Raw genomic sequence first — 16194 nt, 5'->3', positions numbered from 1 at the left:
GAACAAGTGATCGTCAAGAAAAAAGGTATGAGAAACTGGGGGGTATCACAAGGTGATATCACTTTGCCCATTACATCAATCCCAACCTCCTGCTTTTTCCAGTTCATTTGAACAAATAATATTACAATGACTACATGAAATGACAATCAATCATAACTAGAAAACTTCACACATCAAAGCTGTTCTACAGATTATGGATGTTAAATCAATAAAACAATTTAAATAAAAAGGACTGAAAATGCATTAATACCAATACTCAAATTTCCTACGTTTATTGAATTGTAAACAAATAATAGGTTGTGTGCACACGTTTTTGGAGTTTGAGTATTAACAATTGTTAATTTTAATAGCTCTCGAAAATTGTCATCCCACTGTCATACTGCAGACGTGAAGTTACATAAGTGAAAATCAGATGGACACTGGAAAGAAACCAAGAGAAAATTGGTCGACCTGGTAAACAATCTGAAGCACTAAACGCCCTCACTTTTACCATACCAAAAAAAAAAAAAAATCCCTTGACCTCGAAATACACCATAAAAACTCATTGATCTTGAGTACTCAGGATACACCCAGGGAACTGATACGGCACTGGCTCTCAGACCTGTCCCAAGTGCTAAAAAATGAATGGCTACCTGAGAAGCAATAGTGGTCCACATCCTGTGGGCAAGGCAGGCTGGTCAACCTGGCTCTTTCTTCCTCAAAACTGCTGCTGGATGGCAGAGTCCTCAATGGCATAATCTAGCAGTGCTAGATTAATCTGATCTCACATAAATAAAGCAGAGACTTTGTGTGGCGGTTGAGTTCTACCTCTGTTTGAGAGATTTTGATTCTTGAGTAAGTTTATAAGGAGGGGAGGAGCATGCCAAGGATTTGAGGTCGGAAAAATGGTGTGGGATAGTCTCCACGCCTTAAGTATGCCTGTGTCTACTAGTCTTCCTCTACAGCTGTCAAGCAGCCACAAACACACACACACATATACACAGCATGTCTGGGCATCTGCCCTACTCCTTGGGGAAAAGAGTGGTAGAATAAAATGTGGAGACAGAAGAGATCACCATGAAAAACTTGCATTTATGTTAATTATACAACATAATTCTGCCTCCAAGATAAAGTCATTTTTCCCATTTTACCCTTATAAAATAGTACCACAGTGGTACCATGGTACAGTGATGTTATGGCAACATCATAGTGGGTGATTCTCATGTCAAGATGTCCTTCTTATTTTAACCCCAATCAATAAAAATGATAAATAAATAAATTATATTTTGCATAATAAAAATAGATTTTCAAGACACATAAGCACATCTTACCCCTTAATTCTCATTATCATAACACATCCATTTGACTTTTTACTTTTATTATTACCAATGTTTTTAATGATGATTCTCATTACCACCACACTGTCATTATATATATATATATGTGTGTGTATATACACATACATACATACATACATACATACATACATACATACATACAGTACTGTGCAAAAGATTTAGGCACTTGGGAAAAATGTTGCATAGTGAGGATGTCTTCAAAAATAAAGGCATAAATAGTTTTCATTTATCACTTAATGTCATACAAAGTCCAGTAAACATAAAAAGCTAAATTAATATTCGGTGTGACCACCTTTGCCTTCAAAACAGCACCAATTCTCCTAGGTACACCTGGATACAGTTTTACTTGGTTGTTGGCAGACAGGATGTTCCAAGCTTCTTGGAGAATTTGCCACAGTTCTTCTATCTATTTCAGCTATCTCAGTTGCTTCTGTCTCTTCTTATAATCCAGACTGACTCAATATTCAGTTGGGGGCTCTGTGGGGACCATGCCATCTGTTGCAGGGCTCCCTGTTATTCTATTCTATTTGCAAAAGAAATGTTTGGGAGTCTAAAATGTATATTCCCTATTGACACATTAAAGCTGAAAATATAAATAACCATCTTAAGACAAATGTTTAGCAAATGTTTTGTATACCTGCGGATGTATTTTAAGGCCTACCTTCAAACTCAGTGCCTCTTTGCTTGAGATCAGGGGAAAAATCAAAAGAAATCAGCCAAGACCTCAGAAAACAAATTGTTGACCTCCTCAAGTCTGGTTCTTCCTTGGGAGCAATTTCCAAACACCTGAAGGTACCACGTTCATCTGTATAAACAGTAGTACCAAAGTATAAAAACCATCATACCACTCAGGAATGAGACACATTCTGTCTCCTAGAGATGAACATAGTTTGGTGCGAAAAGTGTTAATCAATCCTAGAACAACAGCAAAGGACCTTGTGATGATGCAGGAGGAAAAAGGTAGACAAGTATCTATATCCACATTAAAACGAGTCCTATAATGACATCACCTGAAAGGCTGCTGAGAAAGGAAGAAGCCAATGCTCCAAAACCGCCATAAAAACGCCAGACTACAGTTTGAAAGTGCACATGAGGACAAAGATCTTACATTTTGGAGAAATTTCCTCTGGTCTGATGAAACAAACATGGAACCTTTTGGCCATAATGACCATCGTTATGTTTGGAGGAAAAAGGGTGAGGCTTGCAAGCCGAAGAAAATCTTCCCAACCGTGAAGCACGGGGGTGGCAGCATCATGTTATGGGGTGCTTTGTTGCAGGAGATGTTGCTGGTGCACATCACAAAATAGATGGCATCATGAGGAAGGAAAATTATGTGGCTATATTGAAGCAAAATCTCAAGACATCAGCCATTGAAATTAAAGCTCAGTCGCAAATGGGTCTTCCAAATGGACAATGACCCCAAGCGTACTTCCAAAGTTGTGGCAAAATGGCTTAAGGACAACAAAGTCAAGGTAGGAGAGGCCATCACAAAGCCCTGACCTCAATCTGATAGAAAATTTGTGGGCAGAACTGAAAAACGTGTGCGAGCAAGAGCCCTACAAACCTGACTCAGTTACACCAGTTCTGTCTGGAGTATTGGGCCAAAATTCCAGCAACTTATTGTGAGAAACTTGTGGAAGGCTACCCGAAATGTTTGACCCAAGTTAAACAATTTAAAGGCAATGCTACCAAATACTCACAAATTGTATGTAAACTTCTGACCCACTGGGAATGTGATGAAAGAAATAAAATAAATAAATAAATATATACACATTCATACTTACATACATACTGTATATACACACACGAAAAAAGGTGTTGTTGAATGATGATTTTGTTTTATATTAAAATAAGCGAAAATGTAAGGCAGTACTACTATTATGTATTAATACTTTGTAATTTAAACTTTTTTTTTTTCACATTGCAGTTATGAGAACATTATAATGACCATCTTTTACACTGCAGTAATGAGATTAGGGGGTAAAATGTGCATAACTGTCATGAAAATTATGTCACAATGTTAAAAATCTTAAATGGACCTAAATATAGGCTTCATTTTATAAAAAAAAAATAATATATATATATATATATATATATATATATATATATATATATATATATATATATATATATATATATATATTTATTTACTTGTTTATTTTGATATTGGAGTAAAATAAGACAAGGACATTTTCTTGGCAGATTTCATGAGAATCACCCAGTCCTAATTTATTACCATATATTTGCATACTGTTGTATTAACACGGTACTTCAAAAGCAACCATGGTATTACTATGGTAAATGTCCAAATAAACCATGTTTTAAAACAAGTTCTGGTTGGGTCCCCATGACCATTCTAATAGCTAAAAAAAAAACATGCTTAATGTTGAAAAAAGATGATCTTAAGAGAACTTATTTTAAACCACATTTTGTCTTGATAAGATGCTTCAGCCATTCTCCGTGAAAAATGTTACACTGCTCATATATTAATATGATTTTGAAATTATATATATTTTTTTTTCATGCACATCTGGTACCCCAAACATAAAAACAGTGAAGTCAATCTCAACAGAACATGAGGGTTAACATGTTACCATGTCCAAAAAAACCATGGTAAATACATGGTACTGTAAGTTTTTGTAAATTAAGTTTGTTGTAATGGAAGATTACTTCAAATGAATTCGGAATTTGAATATTAGTTGAATTTAAGATACATTTTATCACATTCAAATGCTAAAATTATCTTTCAAATTTTGGTTGTGTGCCAAGCACTGATGATGATTTACAGTCTTGGACAGAACACGGGTGTCTCGAGATGCGTTTTAAAGGTTGAATTTCCTTTTAAAATTATACAATGTTTAAAAACATGGATCGTTACTGCACGAGATGCTGAAATAAAAAACAGCCGCACAACACAACAGTCAGACATCTGTCTAATGCATGTTTACATAAAAAAAAAAAAAATTATAATAATAATAATAATAATAATAATAATAATAATAATACTACAATAGTAGTTTGGATCACAATTCCCAAATCTTTAGAAGAGAGAAACCGTTTAATTTTTGGCTGTGTCTTGACTATGCCTCACTCTCTTATCAGCGTCTCACTGCTTAGGCATTAGGTACATACATACAACTATATTTATTGAAAAACACTGTGGTACTGCCAGTATTATGAAGCTCGAGTCTGTGGTAGTAATATGGCACCGGTATAGGCTAATGTGCAACATAGAATCATCTATTGAAGCGTTTCTCTTTTCGTTTTACTTTTTTTTTTGTTTAATATTTGAGAATATGACCTGGGTTAACCTTTTGACTATATCATTTAATGCACAATTGTTAACAGCCAGATATGTTCTTTGCAAAAAACAATCACTATTACACAGTACTGATTGGCTTATATTGATTTGTTGCACCCTTTGTGGACGTAGGAGACAACACTGATTTAAAAATCAGATGTCTTATTCTGTTTTTGCCCTACTGGAAATAGTCTTTATTTGAATATTATCTGGATATAATTGGAATTTTAGTAATATTTCAAATATTTGACAAATTTGAAATTAGTTTCTCAGCACTGTTGACAGCCCTACTCCAAAAGCTAAATGCTTGCCAAGAGCAACAACCAAATTATTCATAATAAAACCACCAGCAACAGAGACTCCATGACATATCATGATAAATAACCAACAAGCCCCTTACTAAGAGACAACCCCATGGATTAGACACAAGTTTGCCCTATTTGTAATGTATAGCTTTAATGTAAACTATTAAAACAAGTGTCCTTGGGGAACAAAGACTCCTATACAATCTCATAACTTACTGGTAATCATTATGCATTAAGACATAGCCAAGCTAACACAAAGATTGGTCTTCTTCCAGATCTTACATTACACAATAAACCTGCAAGAACATAACGCAGAGACGGTCACGGTCTGGATGGTAAAACCGACTACGCCACACACAGGCACATACACACAAAGATACAATCCAACAAGCACCCCCACCTTTGTTCCTGAACAGTATGCAGTGTTTGCCGCTCCTGGTCACCTGGCTGAGCCACAGTTCCCAGTACATGGTCCTGTTCCAGTACAAGGGTTAAATGGAAGAATGCTAAAATAGCCAATATTCCCCCTATTCCTGTTTTTTTTTTTTTTTTTTCACACTAATACAATGAGTTGAAAATCTGACAATCTTCTTTGTCCAGTCATGTCACAAAGGCAGAGCGGCCTTGAGCCCAAGTCTCCGGTGCACTTTCAAACTCAGAGTTTCCAACCCTGTTGCTGGAATTGTAGTCCAACTTGATCGTGGGCTTCCATGCCTACTGCCTAGAGTAAGAAATGTCCAAATGTGCCTGAGTGCACGTGTTAGATATGGGAATAGTGAAGTTCTGAGGGACGCTTTATTGGAGGTCTTGTGAGGGGAGGCTTGTGCAGATCCCGTGGGTTTCTGAAGGGGGGTAGGGTGGACTCCAACAAGCAGATGTTTCCATTTCTACACCATGTGTTCTGCATGCCCAAAATCCTCTTGGGACAGACAGGAAAAGCATGGAGGTGTGGAAACTCTAAACTTCAAAATGCTTGTGCTACATTAATGTACCCCCAACTTTCAGAGAATCATGTACAATGTATTAAGATGGGACACTCAATTATTCAGTTACACCCAAAACCTCTCAACATTAGGGGAAACAAATCTCAGAAGACATCAAAAGGAATGAAAATAAGCAAGCAAGACTTTTCTCTACAGAAAAGTCCTGGTTACCATCTTCTTGGTAAAAGAAAAGGTTTAAGTCACCATAAAAGAGATTCGAGAATCAAGGTTTTTTTTTTTTTTTTTTTTAGAATAAAGAGGCTAGGACAGGACTAAAGACCTGTTCACAAAAAGTCCCTTTTTTTTTGGTGCGACTGTTTGTTCCGAACAAGTTTTTGAATGGGAACAATGGATTCCCATGGCGCTATTCACACCGGGTCCGGCAAATCGTCCGCCGACAATCCGAAGTTTTTTTTTTTGTTTTTTTTACAGAGAATTTTTTTTCTTCCTCAGACTGCGATAAAATCTGACTGACCAATGAGATAAGAGCTCCCCCCCCACCCAGAGTCATTGCAGCTGCTCAATCCAGCGTGTTGGTGGCGCTTATCAACTGGCAAACACCGGCATTGGACGTGCAGCTGATACACACCCCAAAAATTATACTTAAAAATAAATAGTTACAGCTCATGAACCCTTTGTACTGACAACAGGTCTGTTTTTGAAAGTCTGCTTATGGTATTTTGTCTTAATCTACATTATTTAATATGTATATCACTGTGCCTGTAATATTCTCATGGCATTAAAAATAGCAGCGAAGTTCGGCAATTCATTTGCACTAAGCTATGACAAAAATATTTTACTGTAGACAAATGAATTGCAGAACCACATTGCTATTTTTATTGCAAGGAGAATATAACAAAGTATTGCAATAATTTTAAATAAAGAACAGACCGTGAACCAGTTTCATTTTATATATTGTTTTTATATTATGCATCATATTTTATACTATACCTGTAATTCTTAATGTACATTATTCCACATGTATTTATATCACTGTACCTTGTGTTATATTATCCAGGCATTATAAAAAGAGAAGTTGGATTCGGGAGTCTGTTTGGAATATACTCGTAGCAAAATACATGTGCAATTAAATATGTAATGGATTATTAAAAAAATAAATAATAAAAAATAAAAAAAGATTATATACCCCTCTTAAAATGCATCAACACCATGGAACAATCAAACAGTTATGCCAAATTAGGTAAATAAATGCTTTAACAGCGTTCATTATATTAATATTTAGCACTGACAGCTGAAGGGTGCGGGCAGGAGATTGGTATAAAATACGGACTTGTGTGTGTGAATAGACCTTTCGTCCGAAGTTCATCTTGCAAAACGTCACGGATTTGGTATGAACAGGCCTTAAGACCCCGAGCTCTCAAAAAGATGTTCAAACACCTTGTGAGTCATTCCGTGTCAACTCAACCAGAGATCCCTGGCTCAAAATTTTGTTTCAGATCAAAAAATATATAAAAATTGGGAGAAATTTTCTCTTGTGGAAATGGAAATCCATTATGACCATATCATTTGGAGGCACTAAAGGATTCAGAGGAAAATAAATTATTCTAACCTATACAGTTTCACAGTTATTAGCAAAAACACACACACAAAAAAAAAAATTCCCCATTTTTCGCCTCGACATTGGCATATAATGCCTCAAGGGGTGCCCAAGTCAACTGATTTTCATAAAAGATCTACCTCTCTCTGTAAAAATAAAATTATGATGCCGCCACCTTTCTAAGGTTATTTTTTACCTGTAGTTTTGCACCAGAATCATAGACAAAAATTTCATTTTGACCCCCTTCTACAAAATAATGGATTACTCTGTAAATATTGATCCATGACATTTAATAGTTAGGCTTTCATCATCATTTATCTGTCTTCAGACAAAAGTACTAACTAAATAAAACATTTCAGCAGGGGATGTTTCAGAAATTTGGCAGATTTTACATGAAATAACCATTTTATTTTAACAAACTCATTTCTTACACAAGGATCGACTTTCACACTTGTTCATGACAACAACATAAATTCGGATGACTGAAGTGAAGGTGTGCAGTTGGACATTTAAGCATGCTACAACTGGCAATGGAATGCTAATTGTCAGCTGTTTGTGTTATTTGATCCTAAACTAGTCAAGAGCAAAGTATAACTTCTGGATCACTATATGGTCACTTTGTTTTGCTAAAAATGCACACAGTTCAAAAGCTTTGTCCTATTCCAGCTTAATATTGGTTGGTTTTGCTAAAAGTGTAAACTCTGGCGCTATCAAATCATTGCTGTTTGTTTAAGCATCCAGACACAGAAACACTGGGTCAACATGTAGCTTGAGTTTGGGACGGCATTATGCGTTTATCCAAAAAAAAAAACAAATCATTTTCAAAATTCAGCTTTAAGAATTCAGACATGTAAACAATAAGTTTTACTTATCCAAAACACAAATACCTGAAAAACCATAAAAATGTCAAGCCCTTGTACATTCAGAAACACTGGGAACTCTCATGGAACTCATCTGATTGATGCAGCAGTTGAGGAGCATGGGGCATGTCGCGTGTCTGCATGTGTTTCTCCTGCATGCTGTATGCGTATCTGTGAGCGTCTTTGTGTGTAGAAGCTCCATTGTGAGACAGCTGGGCGTGTACTGTGTGTGCAGTGTGAATAGAGATACTGAACGGACTGACCTGCCTAGCCTTACAATGATGACCATCTGACGCAGCTGTTGTGCTGGGCTTAGGCCAGGCTTACAGCAGCTGCAACAGCACCTCTGTACTGGGGCTGCTCACTTCTAACACAATGCTTATGGACAGCTATTAAACAGAGCATCCTGATATAGCCCTGTAAACATCCATAACTTTAGGATCAATTTAACTAAACTGCACTTTACTGTACCTGAGCTTAATTACCAGGTCCAAGTTAATACACATCTTGTATTCTTGAACTTCAGTAAATAAACTAAGACAACAGTGCATCCGAGTCATCTTTAGGCTACTTGTAGATGTTAAGTGTGTCATTGAACCTACCTGTAATTATTGACCCCGTTTACACCTGTTTTTAACATCCATTCTGTGTGATTCAATCATAAGTGCAAAACACAGGTGCAAACAGTGTCCAAAACATTTTGTGATTGGATCACTCAAACCAACAGTGAGGGGGGGTGGGGGAGTTAAAAAAATAAATAAATAAATAAATAAATAAATAAATAAATTTAAAAAACAAAACTAAGGATAAAAAAAAATAATAGAAGGGTTTTAAAAAGGGGGGAAAACACGTGTTTCAAAAAGAAGGGTTTAAAAAATAAAACTAAGGGTTTGTTTAAAAAAGGGGGCGTTGAAAATATAAGGGTTTAAAAAAACACCAACGATTAAAAAAAGAAAAAAGAAAATAAAAAGGTTAAAAAAGGGTTTAACAAGAAAACAAATAAAGGTTAAAAAAAAAAAAAAAAAAAAAAAAAAAAAACGAAGGATTTGAAAAATAAGGGTTTAAAAAAAAAAAAAATTTTTTAAAGACAAGTTAAAAAAACAAAAAGAACTGTCAGACCTAAACATTTGGAAAAGGCCATACATACCCATGCACAAGGCTTCACGGGAACTTCTTCGGTTCGCCTAATATCAAAAAGCATCAACCCAGATCATGTGAAGCGCGCACATCACAAGGTTAGTTAATATAGGCACTCAACTAAAATAACAAGCCTTTCGAAACATCACGTTTACAGTAATATTAACATTTAAAATAATATTTGGAGGCAACAGTGTGCTTTATCAACATATAGTGACAAACTGAAATGATGTATGTATTCGTCGGAAATCAGAGACCCTTCCCTCAGTAAAGCTTGTCTGAGTGAGCAACCTTGGGGAGGACAAAGCTGAAACCACAAACCAGACAACTCATCTGCCCATCAAAGCTCTAGAATATCCAAGGCACCGAAAAGGTCCAAAACATTACAGTGGAATGAGTAAAGAACATCTGTCACACAAGAAAAAAAGAAGAGCGTATGTGAGTTGACAGGCAGACACATTGGTTTTAGCTCTCCTGTTGGCGTCCTAATTGCCTGTGTGGCTGGAATGGTCAAGAATGACAGCATAAGCTTGCCTGTTTATCTGAAACTGGCTCACATCACAGAAGAGGCAGTGTGGTGCAGAATGAGCCTTATTTTTAGATCCAACACAAAACAAAACTTCCCATAAATACCTCCAGAATGATCACACTGTGTACACCCACAAAAAAAGGAACCGCCAAACAATGATTCTCCAAACAATGGGCCTGCATAAACAGAACACTATGAAGGACAGATCCGGTGCATGTACAATAATGAGGATCCAATAAGAGCTCTCGGCAAAAACAAACGTGTCGTTGTCCTTCCTCACTTATTCTCTTCCTCCTTTCCAGTAAATGGCTCTCAGTTGGTGAAAAGACTACAGTGCAGTAATCCAGTCTAAGAGGATATCAGATGAATAGAATGCCAATATAAAGAGGGAACTTAAATGACCACAAGCAGTCAACCACACATCTCAATTGTGGTACAATAGTGAGTAGTCATTTAACAGACATTTTTATCCAAATAACAGTAACAGTACACTTATTAAAGGGACAGTGCAATCAGCAATTTACAGGGTTACAGGAATAATTGACCCCAAAATGAATATTCTGTCATTATTTACGCACCCTCATGTCGTTGTGTGCTGTATTTATCCATGTAATTTTGTTGAACACAAAAGGAGAATTTTAGAAGAATATTCATATTCACAAAAAAAAAAAAAAAAAATCTAAACTCTTTCCCTTTCCTGTTAAAGTCAGTCCCTTTACCTGTGCAGAGTGGACATCAGTCAGCATCCGTTTTAGTGGCCATCATTCTGACAGATCAGTCTAAATAAAGATGCACTTGCGATTACGAAAAACTGCCCGGTGCCATTCATTCAGGCCTGCTTTTGACAGCTTACACAGCAGTTAGGACCCCAAGTACCATGATTTACCGGTTAAATCGAGGTGCTAATGGGACTCTCCACACAGTACACCCAATCCTACAAAGGGTTTTTGCTGAGATTGCTGCACCCATGGACCCTCTTTTCCTATATACTGCATCAAGAACACCAAGCTACCACAATGCTTGAAATGTCAGCACAAACATAATGAACTGAAGGAGGGAATATTAGAACATTGTTTTGGCACCTGATCAATACTTCTAGCCTGTAGCGTCAGCACTGTCATTTAAATCAACCTGATACTAGCCCACATAAAGATGCTAATGGTGAGAAAAGGATGTTTGTTTTTTGCAAGATTGATAAAAGTTTCAGAAGATGTTAGATAAACTGAAAGACAGACACATTTGAATCAGAATATGCACAACAAGACAACTGAAAAGTTGTCTTGAAAAACAACTACTTTTCTATTTTGAAATAAAATATTTGAAGTACAATGCTGACTTACTCTAATATTTCCAACTCAAAACTTCCTCCCCAATTCAAACAGACCATTCATGGAAACGAAGCTGCAAAAACGAAAATTGCCAAGGTGTTGTCAAGGCGTAGTCCAACAAGCTTTTATTGGTACTGGCCCAGAAATTCTGTATCGGTGCATCCCTACTTAAATGCCTAAAACGAAATTAATAAATTTGCATTTAGTAAAAAAATGAAAAATAAAAAAAAAAGTAGTCCAATCTTGCACTGATTATGCTTAAGCCAACAACAAGTAAGGTCATGTTAAACAGCCTAAACAGTTTTCCTTTAGAGGGGTAAAATCATAAACAGTTAAAATAGACCCAATTTCGCTATGCGAAATTTTTGTAAACTCGGTTTTTTGCTTTGCTGGATTTTTTTGAATGAGCTGGTTTTTGGTAGTTATCATCAGCGTATATGCAAACACATTTGTTGATTAGCATTAAGGAGAAAAAAATTAAATGCCACAGAAGTATAGAATAGGACCCCTTAAAATGACAAAAATCAAGCTTTCAATAGGCAACAACTAAACATTTTTCATCTTCTATTTATTTGGTTACTTGACTCACATTTTCAGAGCCTAAAACATCACCAAATTATGGATCAGAACAGACAAAAATCCTGCAACATCTTTCTGCACAATATTGGTTGCGTTGAAATAATATAATTTCATGTGAAAATGTGACAAAGAGAGGGCAGAAATGTACATGGGAAAAATTTGGAGTGGGGTTTACCAAAAAAAATAAAAAAATAAATAAATAATATTTCCATGAATAAATTGCAAGTAAATTTAACAGACCATATTTTCAGGTAAAGGTTACACACAATTCTTAGTGTCTTTAATTAGAAATTCTCAGGTAAAGTTCACTTTACAATACTTTGTTTTAAGTACATTTTACTAGCTCTTAGTTTGGACATTTTCCTTAAGCAATGTAGCTAACACTGAAATAAGCCTTACTTTTAAAAGTGTACTAACATTTCAATGCGTTTTTATCATGAGATTTCTACAGGGATGCTTAATGCATGCTATGTATCTATTAAACATCATCTTGCTTTAATTGCGATAGTTACAAGATCCAGAGCTGCGCACACAGACCTGAACTCTTGGTGCACAAAACACGTTGAAGATCGCAATTAACAGATACAATTATTTTTTATATCATAAATGGGTAATTTTGAAAATAAAATTAACTTTAGACTTCACAAAAAGTAACAACGCAATCAACAATAAATTGATGTAAACCAACTTGCAAACAGTGAAACCATGCAAGCTCATTTATCATTCAAGCTCGGTGCATGCTGAGAACACCAGCTTTGAAAAGTTACGTAAAATGAACTTATTTCATTTACCTGTGAAATTTACTCCAATTAGCAAATAAATATGACAATGTTTACTACTTTAGGATTGGTAGATGATGATGCATTGTAAAGATAAACAATCATAAATAATATTTACTTATAAGCTAGAGTAGGGCTGTCACGATTATGCAATTTGGCTGACGATAATTTGTCAAACAAATAATTGCGGTTATGATGATTAATTGTCTGTTTTAGGACTGTGACGATTGATTGTCTCGTTAAGGGCTTTCACGATTAATTGTCAAATACATTTTCATATTTTTAAGGTGTGCTTTTTTTCCCGCATGTGTGCTTCATACGCCTCAAGTCATTTTTACATATTTAACTTCAAATATACAATACTGTGCAAAAGTCTTAGGCACATAAGATGTTTCACAAAAGCATTTGTCTTAAGATGGTTATTTATATCTTCAGCTTTAGTGTGTCAATAGGAAATATAAATGTTAGACTCCCAAACATTACTTTTGCAAATAGAAAAGATTAGAATAGAAGAACAGGGAGCCCTGCAACAGATGTCATGTCCCCCACAAAGCTCCTCAACTGAACATCATGTCAGTCTGAGATTACATAAAGAGACAGAAGCAATTGAGACAGCCGAAATAGATAGAAGAACTGTGGCGAATTCTCCAAGAAGCTTGGTACATCCTATCTGCCAACAACCAAGAAAAGCTGTGTCCAGAGGTACCTAGGAGAATTGGTGCTGTTTTAAAGGCAAAGGTGGTCACACCGAATATTAATTTAGCTTTTTTATGTTTACTGGACTTTGTATGACATTAAGTGATAAATGAAAACTATTTATGTCATTATATTTGAAGACATCCTCACTATGCAACATTTTTCACAAGTGCCTAAAACTTTTGTACAGTACTGTATAAATAAAAAATAAAAAAATAGGAATAAACTATGATTTCCTTTTAAGTAGTGATCGACCGATATATCGCGAGTTCTGCCTTTTTTATTTATCGGCAGATACATTTTCCTGCTTGGCCAATGTTTTGCTTGAGGGCGCCAAAAATCGCCTGCTTGCATGTGAAGCGACTGAGACATGTAAACGACCAGTCACGGTTCGTTTTGTTGTAACATGCCATCGTGTTACTACAATAATAGACCAATGTGCAACACAGTGTCATTTAAACGGTCTGCATATCAGAGTCGCGGCAGATGCATTTGAGCTCAGTGTTAAAGTGCTCGCCTGTTTCATTCTCCCTCTCTCTCCTCAACAGTTCCCTGTAACTTTTAACTGTCTTGCCTAATGATCAAAAGGTAAATATCAATAAAACTAATATCATATACCGTCTGCTAATATGCACATATCTTGTTTAAACAGATGTAATACACAAACCTCACACAACTTCAGCAGACCCAGCATCCTGTGGTGTACTCCCTCTAAAGCATGTATTCTAACAGTCTCTCCTCAACAGATCTCTGTAAATTTTCTAATGATAAAAGGTAAATATCAATAAAACTTCTATTAAAGTCAGAAGTTTACATACACTTAGGGCGAAGTCATTAAAACTAATTTTTTAACCACTCCACAGATTTCATATTAGCAACTATAGTTTAGGACAACTACTTTGTGCATTATGTGAGCAATGTTTCCAACAACTGTTTACAGACAGAATCGTTTCACTTTTAATTGACTATATCACAATTCCAGTGGGTCAGAAGTTTACATATATGAAGTTAACTGTGCCTTTAAGCAGCTTGTAAAATTCCAGAAAATGATGTCAAGTCTTTAGATAATTAGCCAATTAGCTTCTGAAAGGCTAACTGGCGTCAATTGGAGGTGTACCTGTGGATGTATTTTAAGGCCTACTTTCAAACACAGTGCCTCTTTGCTTGACATCATGGGAAAAATCAAAAGAAATCAGCAAAGATCTCTGAAAAAAAATTGTGGCCCTCCACAAGTCTGGTTTATCCTTGGAAGCAATTTCCAAATGCCTGAAGGTACCACATTCATCTGTACAAACAATAATACACAAGTTTAAACATCAAGGGACCATGCAGCCATCATACCGCTCAGGAAGGAGACGCATTCTGTCTCCTAGAGATGACCGTAGTTTGGTGCGAAAGTGCAAATCAATCCCAGAACAACAGCAAAGGACCTTGTGAAGATGCTGGAGGAAACAGGTAGACAAGTATCTATATCCACAGTAAAACGAGTCCTATATCGAGGAAGAAGCCACTGCTCCAAAACCGCCATAAAAAAGCCAGATTACCGTTTGCAAGTGCACATGGGGACAAAGATCTTACTTTTTGGAGAAATGCCCTCTGGTCTGATGAAACAAAAATTGAACTGTCTGGCCATAATGACCATCGTTATGTTTGGAGGAAAAAGGGTGAGGCATGCAAGTCGAAGAACACCATCCCAACCTTGAAGTATGGGGGGTGGCAGCATTATGTTGTGGGGGTGCTTTGCTGCAGGAGGGACTGGTGCACTTCACAAAATAGATGGCATCATGAGGAATGTGGATATATTGAAGCAACATCTCAAGATATCAGCCAGGAAGTTAAAGCTTGGTCGCAAATGGGTCTTCCAAATGGTCAATGACCCCAAACATACCTCCAAAGTTGCGGCAAAATGGCTCAAGGACAACAAAGTCAAGGTATTGGAGTGGCCATCACAAAGCCCTGACCTCAGTCTGATAGAAAATGTGTGGGCAGAACTGAAAAAGTGTGTGCAAGCAAAGAGGCCTACAAACCTGACTCAGATACACCAGTTCTGTTCTTGTGAGAAGCTTGTGGAAGGCTACCCAAAATGTTTGATGCAAGTTAAACAATTTAAAAGCAATGCTACTAAATACTAACAAAGTTCATGTAAACTTCTGACCCACTGGTAATGTGATGAAAGAAATAAAAGCTGAAATAAATCATGCTCTTTACTATTATTCTGACATTTCCCATTCTTAAATAAAGTAGTGATCCTTACTGACCTAAGAGGGAATGCTTTCTATGATTAAATGTCAGGAATTGTGAACTGAATTTAAATGTATTTGGGTAAGATGTAAACTTCTGACTTCAACTGTTTATACATCTGCAAATATGCAGATATCATTTAAACAGATGTAATTCACGAATCTCACAAATCCAGCGTTTTCTTCCCATCGAGCGCACATCTAATATCTTCCTCTGAAGCGTGTATTCTATCAGCCAGAATCAAAACTTCAGGATCAGGATCAAAAGTTCCTCTGATTCACAAATCATGATGGTCAATGGTCACAATCCAAGCAGGCGATCAAGGCTGTTTAAACTGTCAGGAGATTTTGCTGCTGCTCACTGGATCCGCACAAGCGCGTGAGTGCAACCAAAATCTTTCTAGCAAATCAGTCCACTGTCGGCCATGTTTGAAACCATCCTATATACTTGAATGGTGAAAGACCGAAATCTCCAAAACGGTTGATCAAGATTACGATCAAAGAACATATTTCAAATCAGCAGTACAATTTGACAACACTGGTATTATAAATGGTGCTCCTT

General features: G+C 36.4%; 1 protein-coding gene across 2 annotated transcripts in view; it reads right to left on the bottom strand.

The window, feature by feature from the left end:
• The window catches only part of abl2 (c-abl oncogene 2, non-receptor tyrosine kinase), a 46907-nt gene that overhangs the window by 12984 nt on the left and 17729 nt on the right, over positions 1–16194 (bottom strand). The window contains exon 1 of one of the 2 annotated variants that reach the window (XM_051653413.1): positions 633–805. The exons of the other annotated variant lie outside the window; for it this stretch is intronic. Coding sequence (XP_051509373.1) covers positions 633–735 — 103 coding nt within the window. The 5' untranslated portion in view covers positions 736–805. Of the gene's footprint in view, positions 1–632; positions 806–16194 lie in introns of those variants that run through there. 2 annotated transcript variants of the gene reach the window in all.

This window comes from Myxocyprinus asiaticus, chromosome 24 (genome assembly GCF_019703515.2).
Source record: "Myxocyprinus asiaticus isolate MX2 ecotype Aquarium Trade chromosome 24, UBuf_Myxa_2, whole genome shotgun sequence".
Classification (NCBI taxonomy): domain Eukaryota; kingdom Metazoa; phylum Chordata; class Actinopteri; order Cypriniformes; family Catostomidae; genus Myxocyprinus; species Myxocyprinus asiaticus.
The sequence above is the reverse complement of the archived record's forward strand: the minus strand, read 5'-3'. Positions and strand labels throughout refer to the sequence as shown.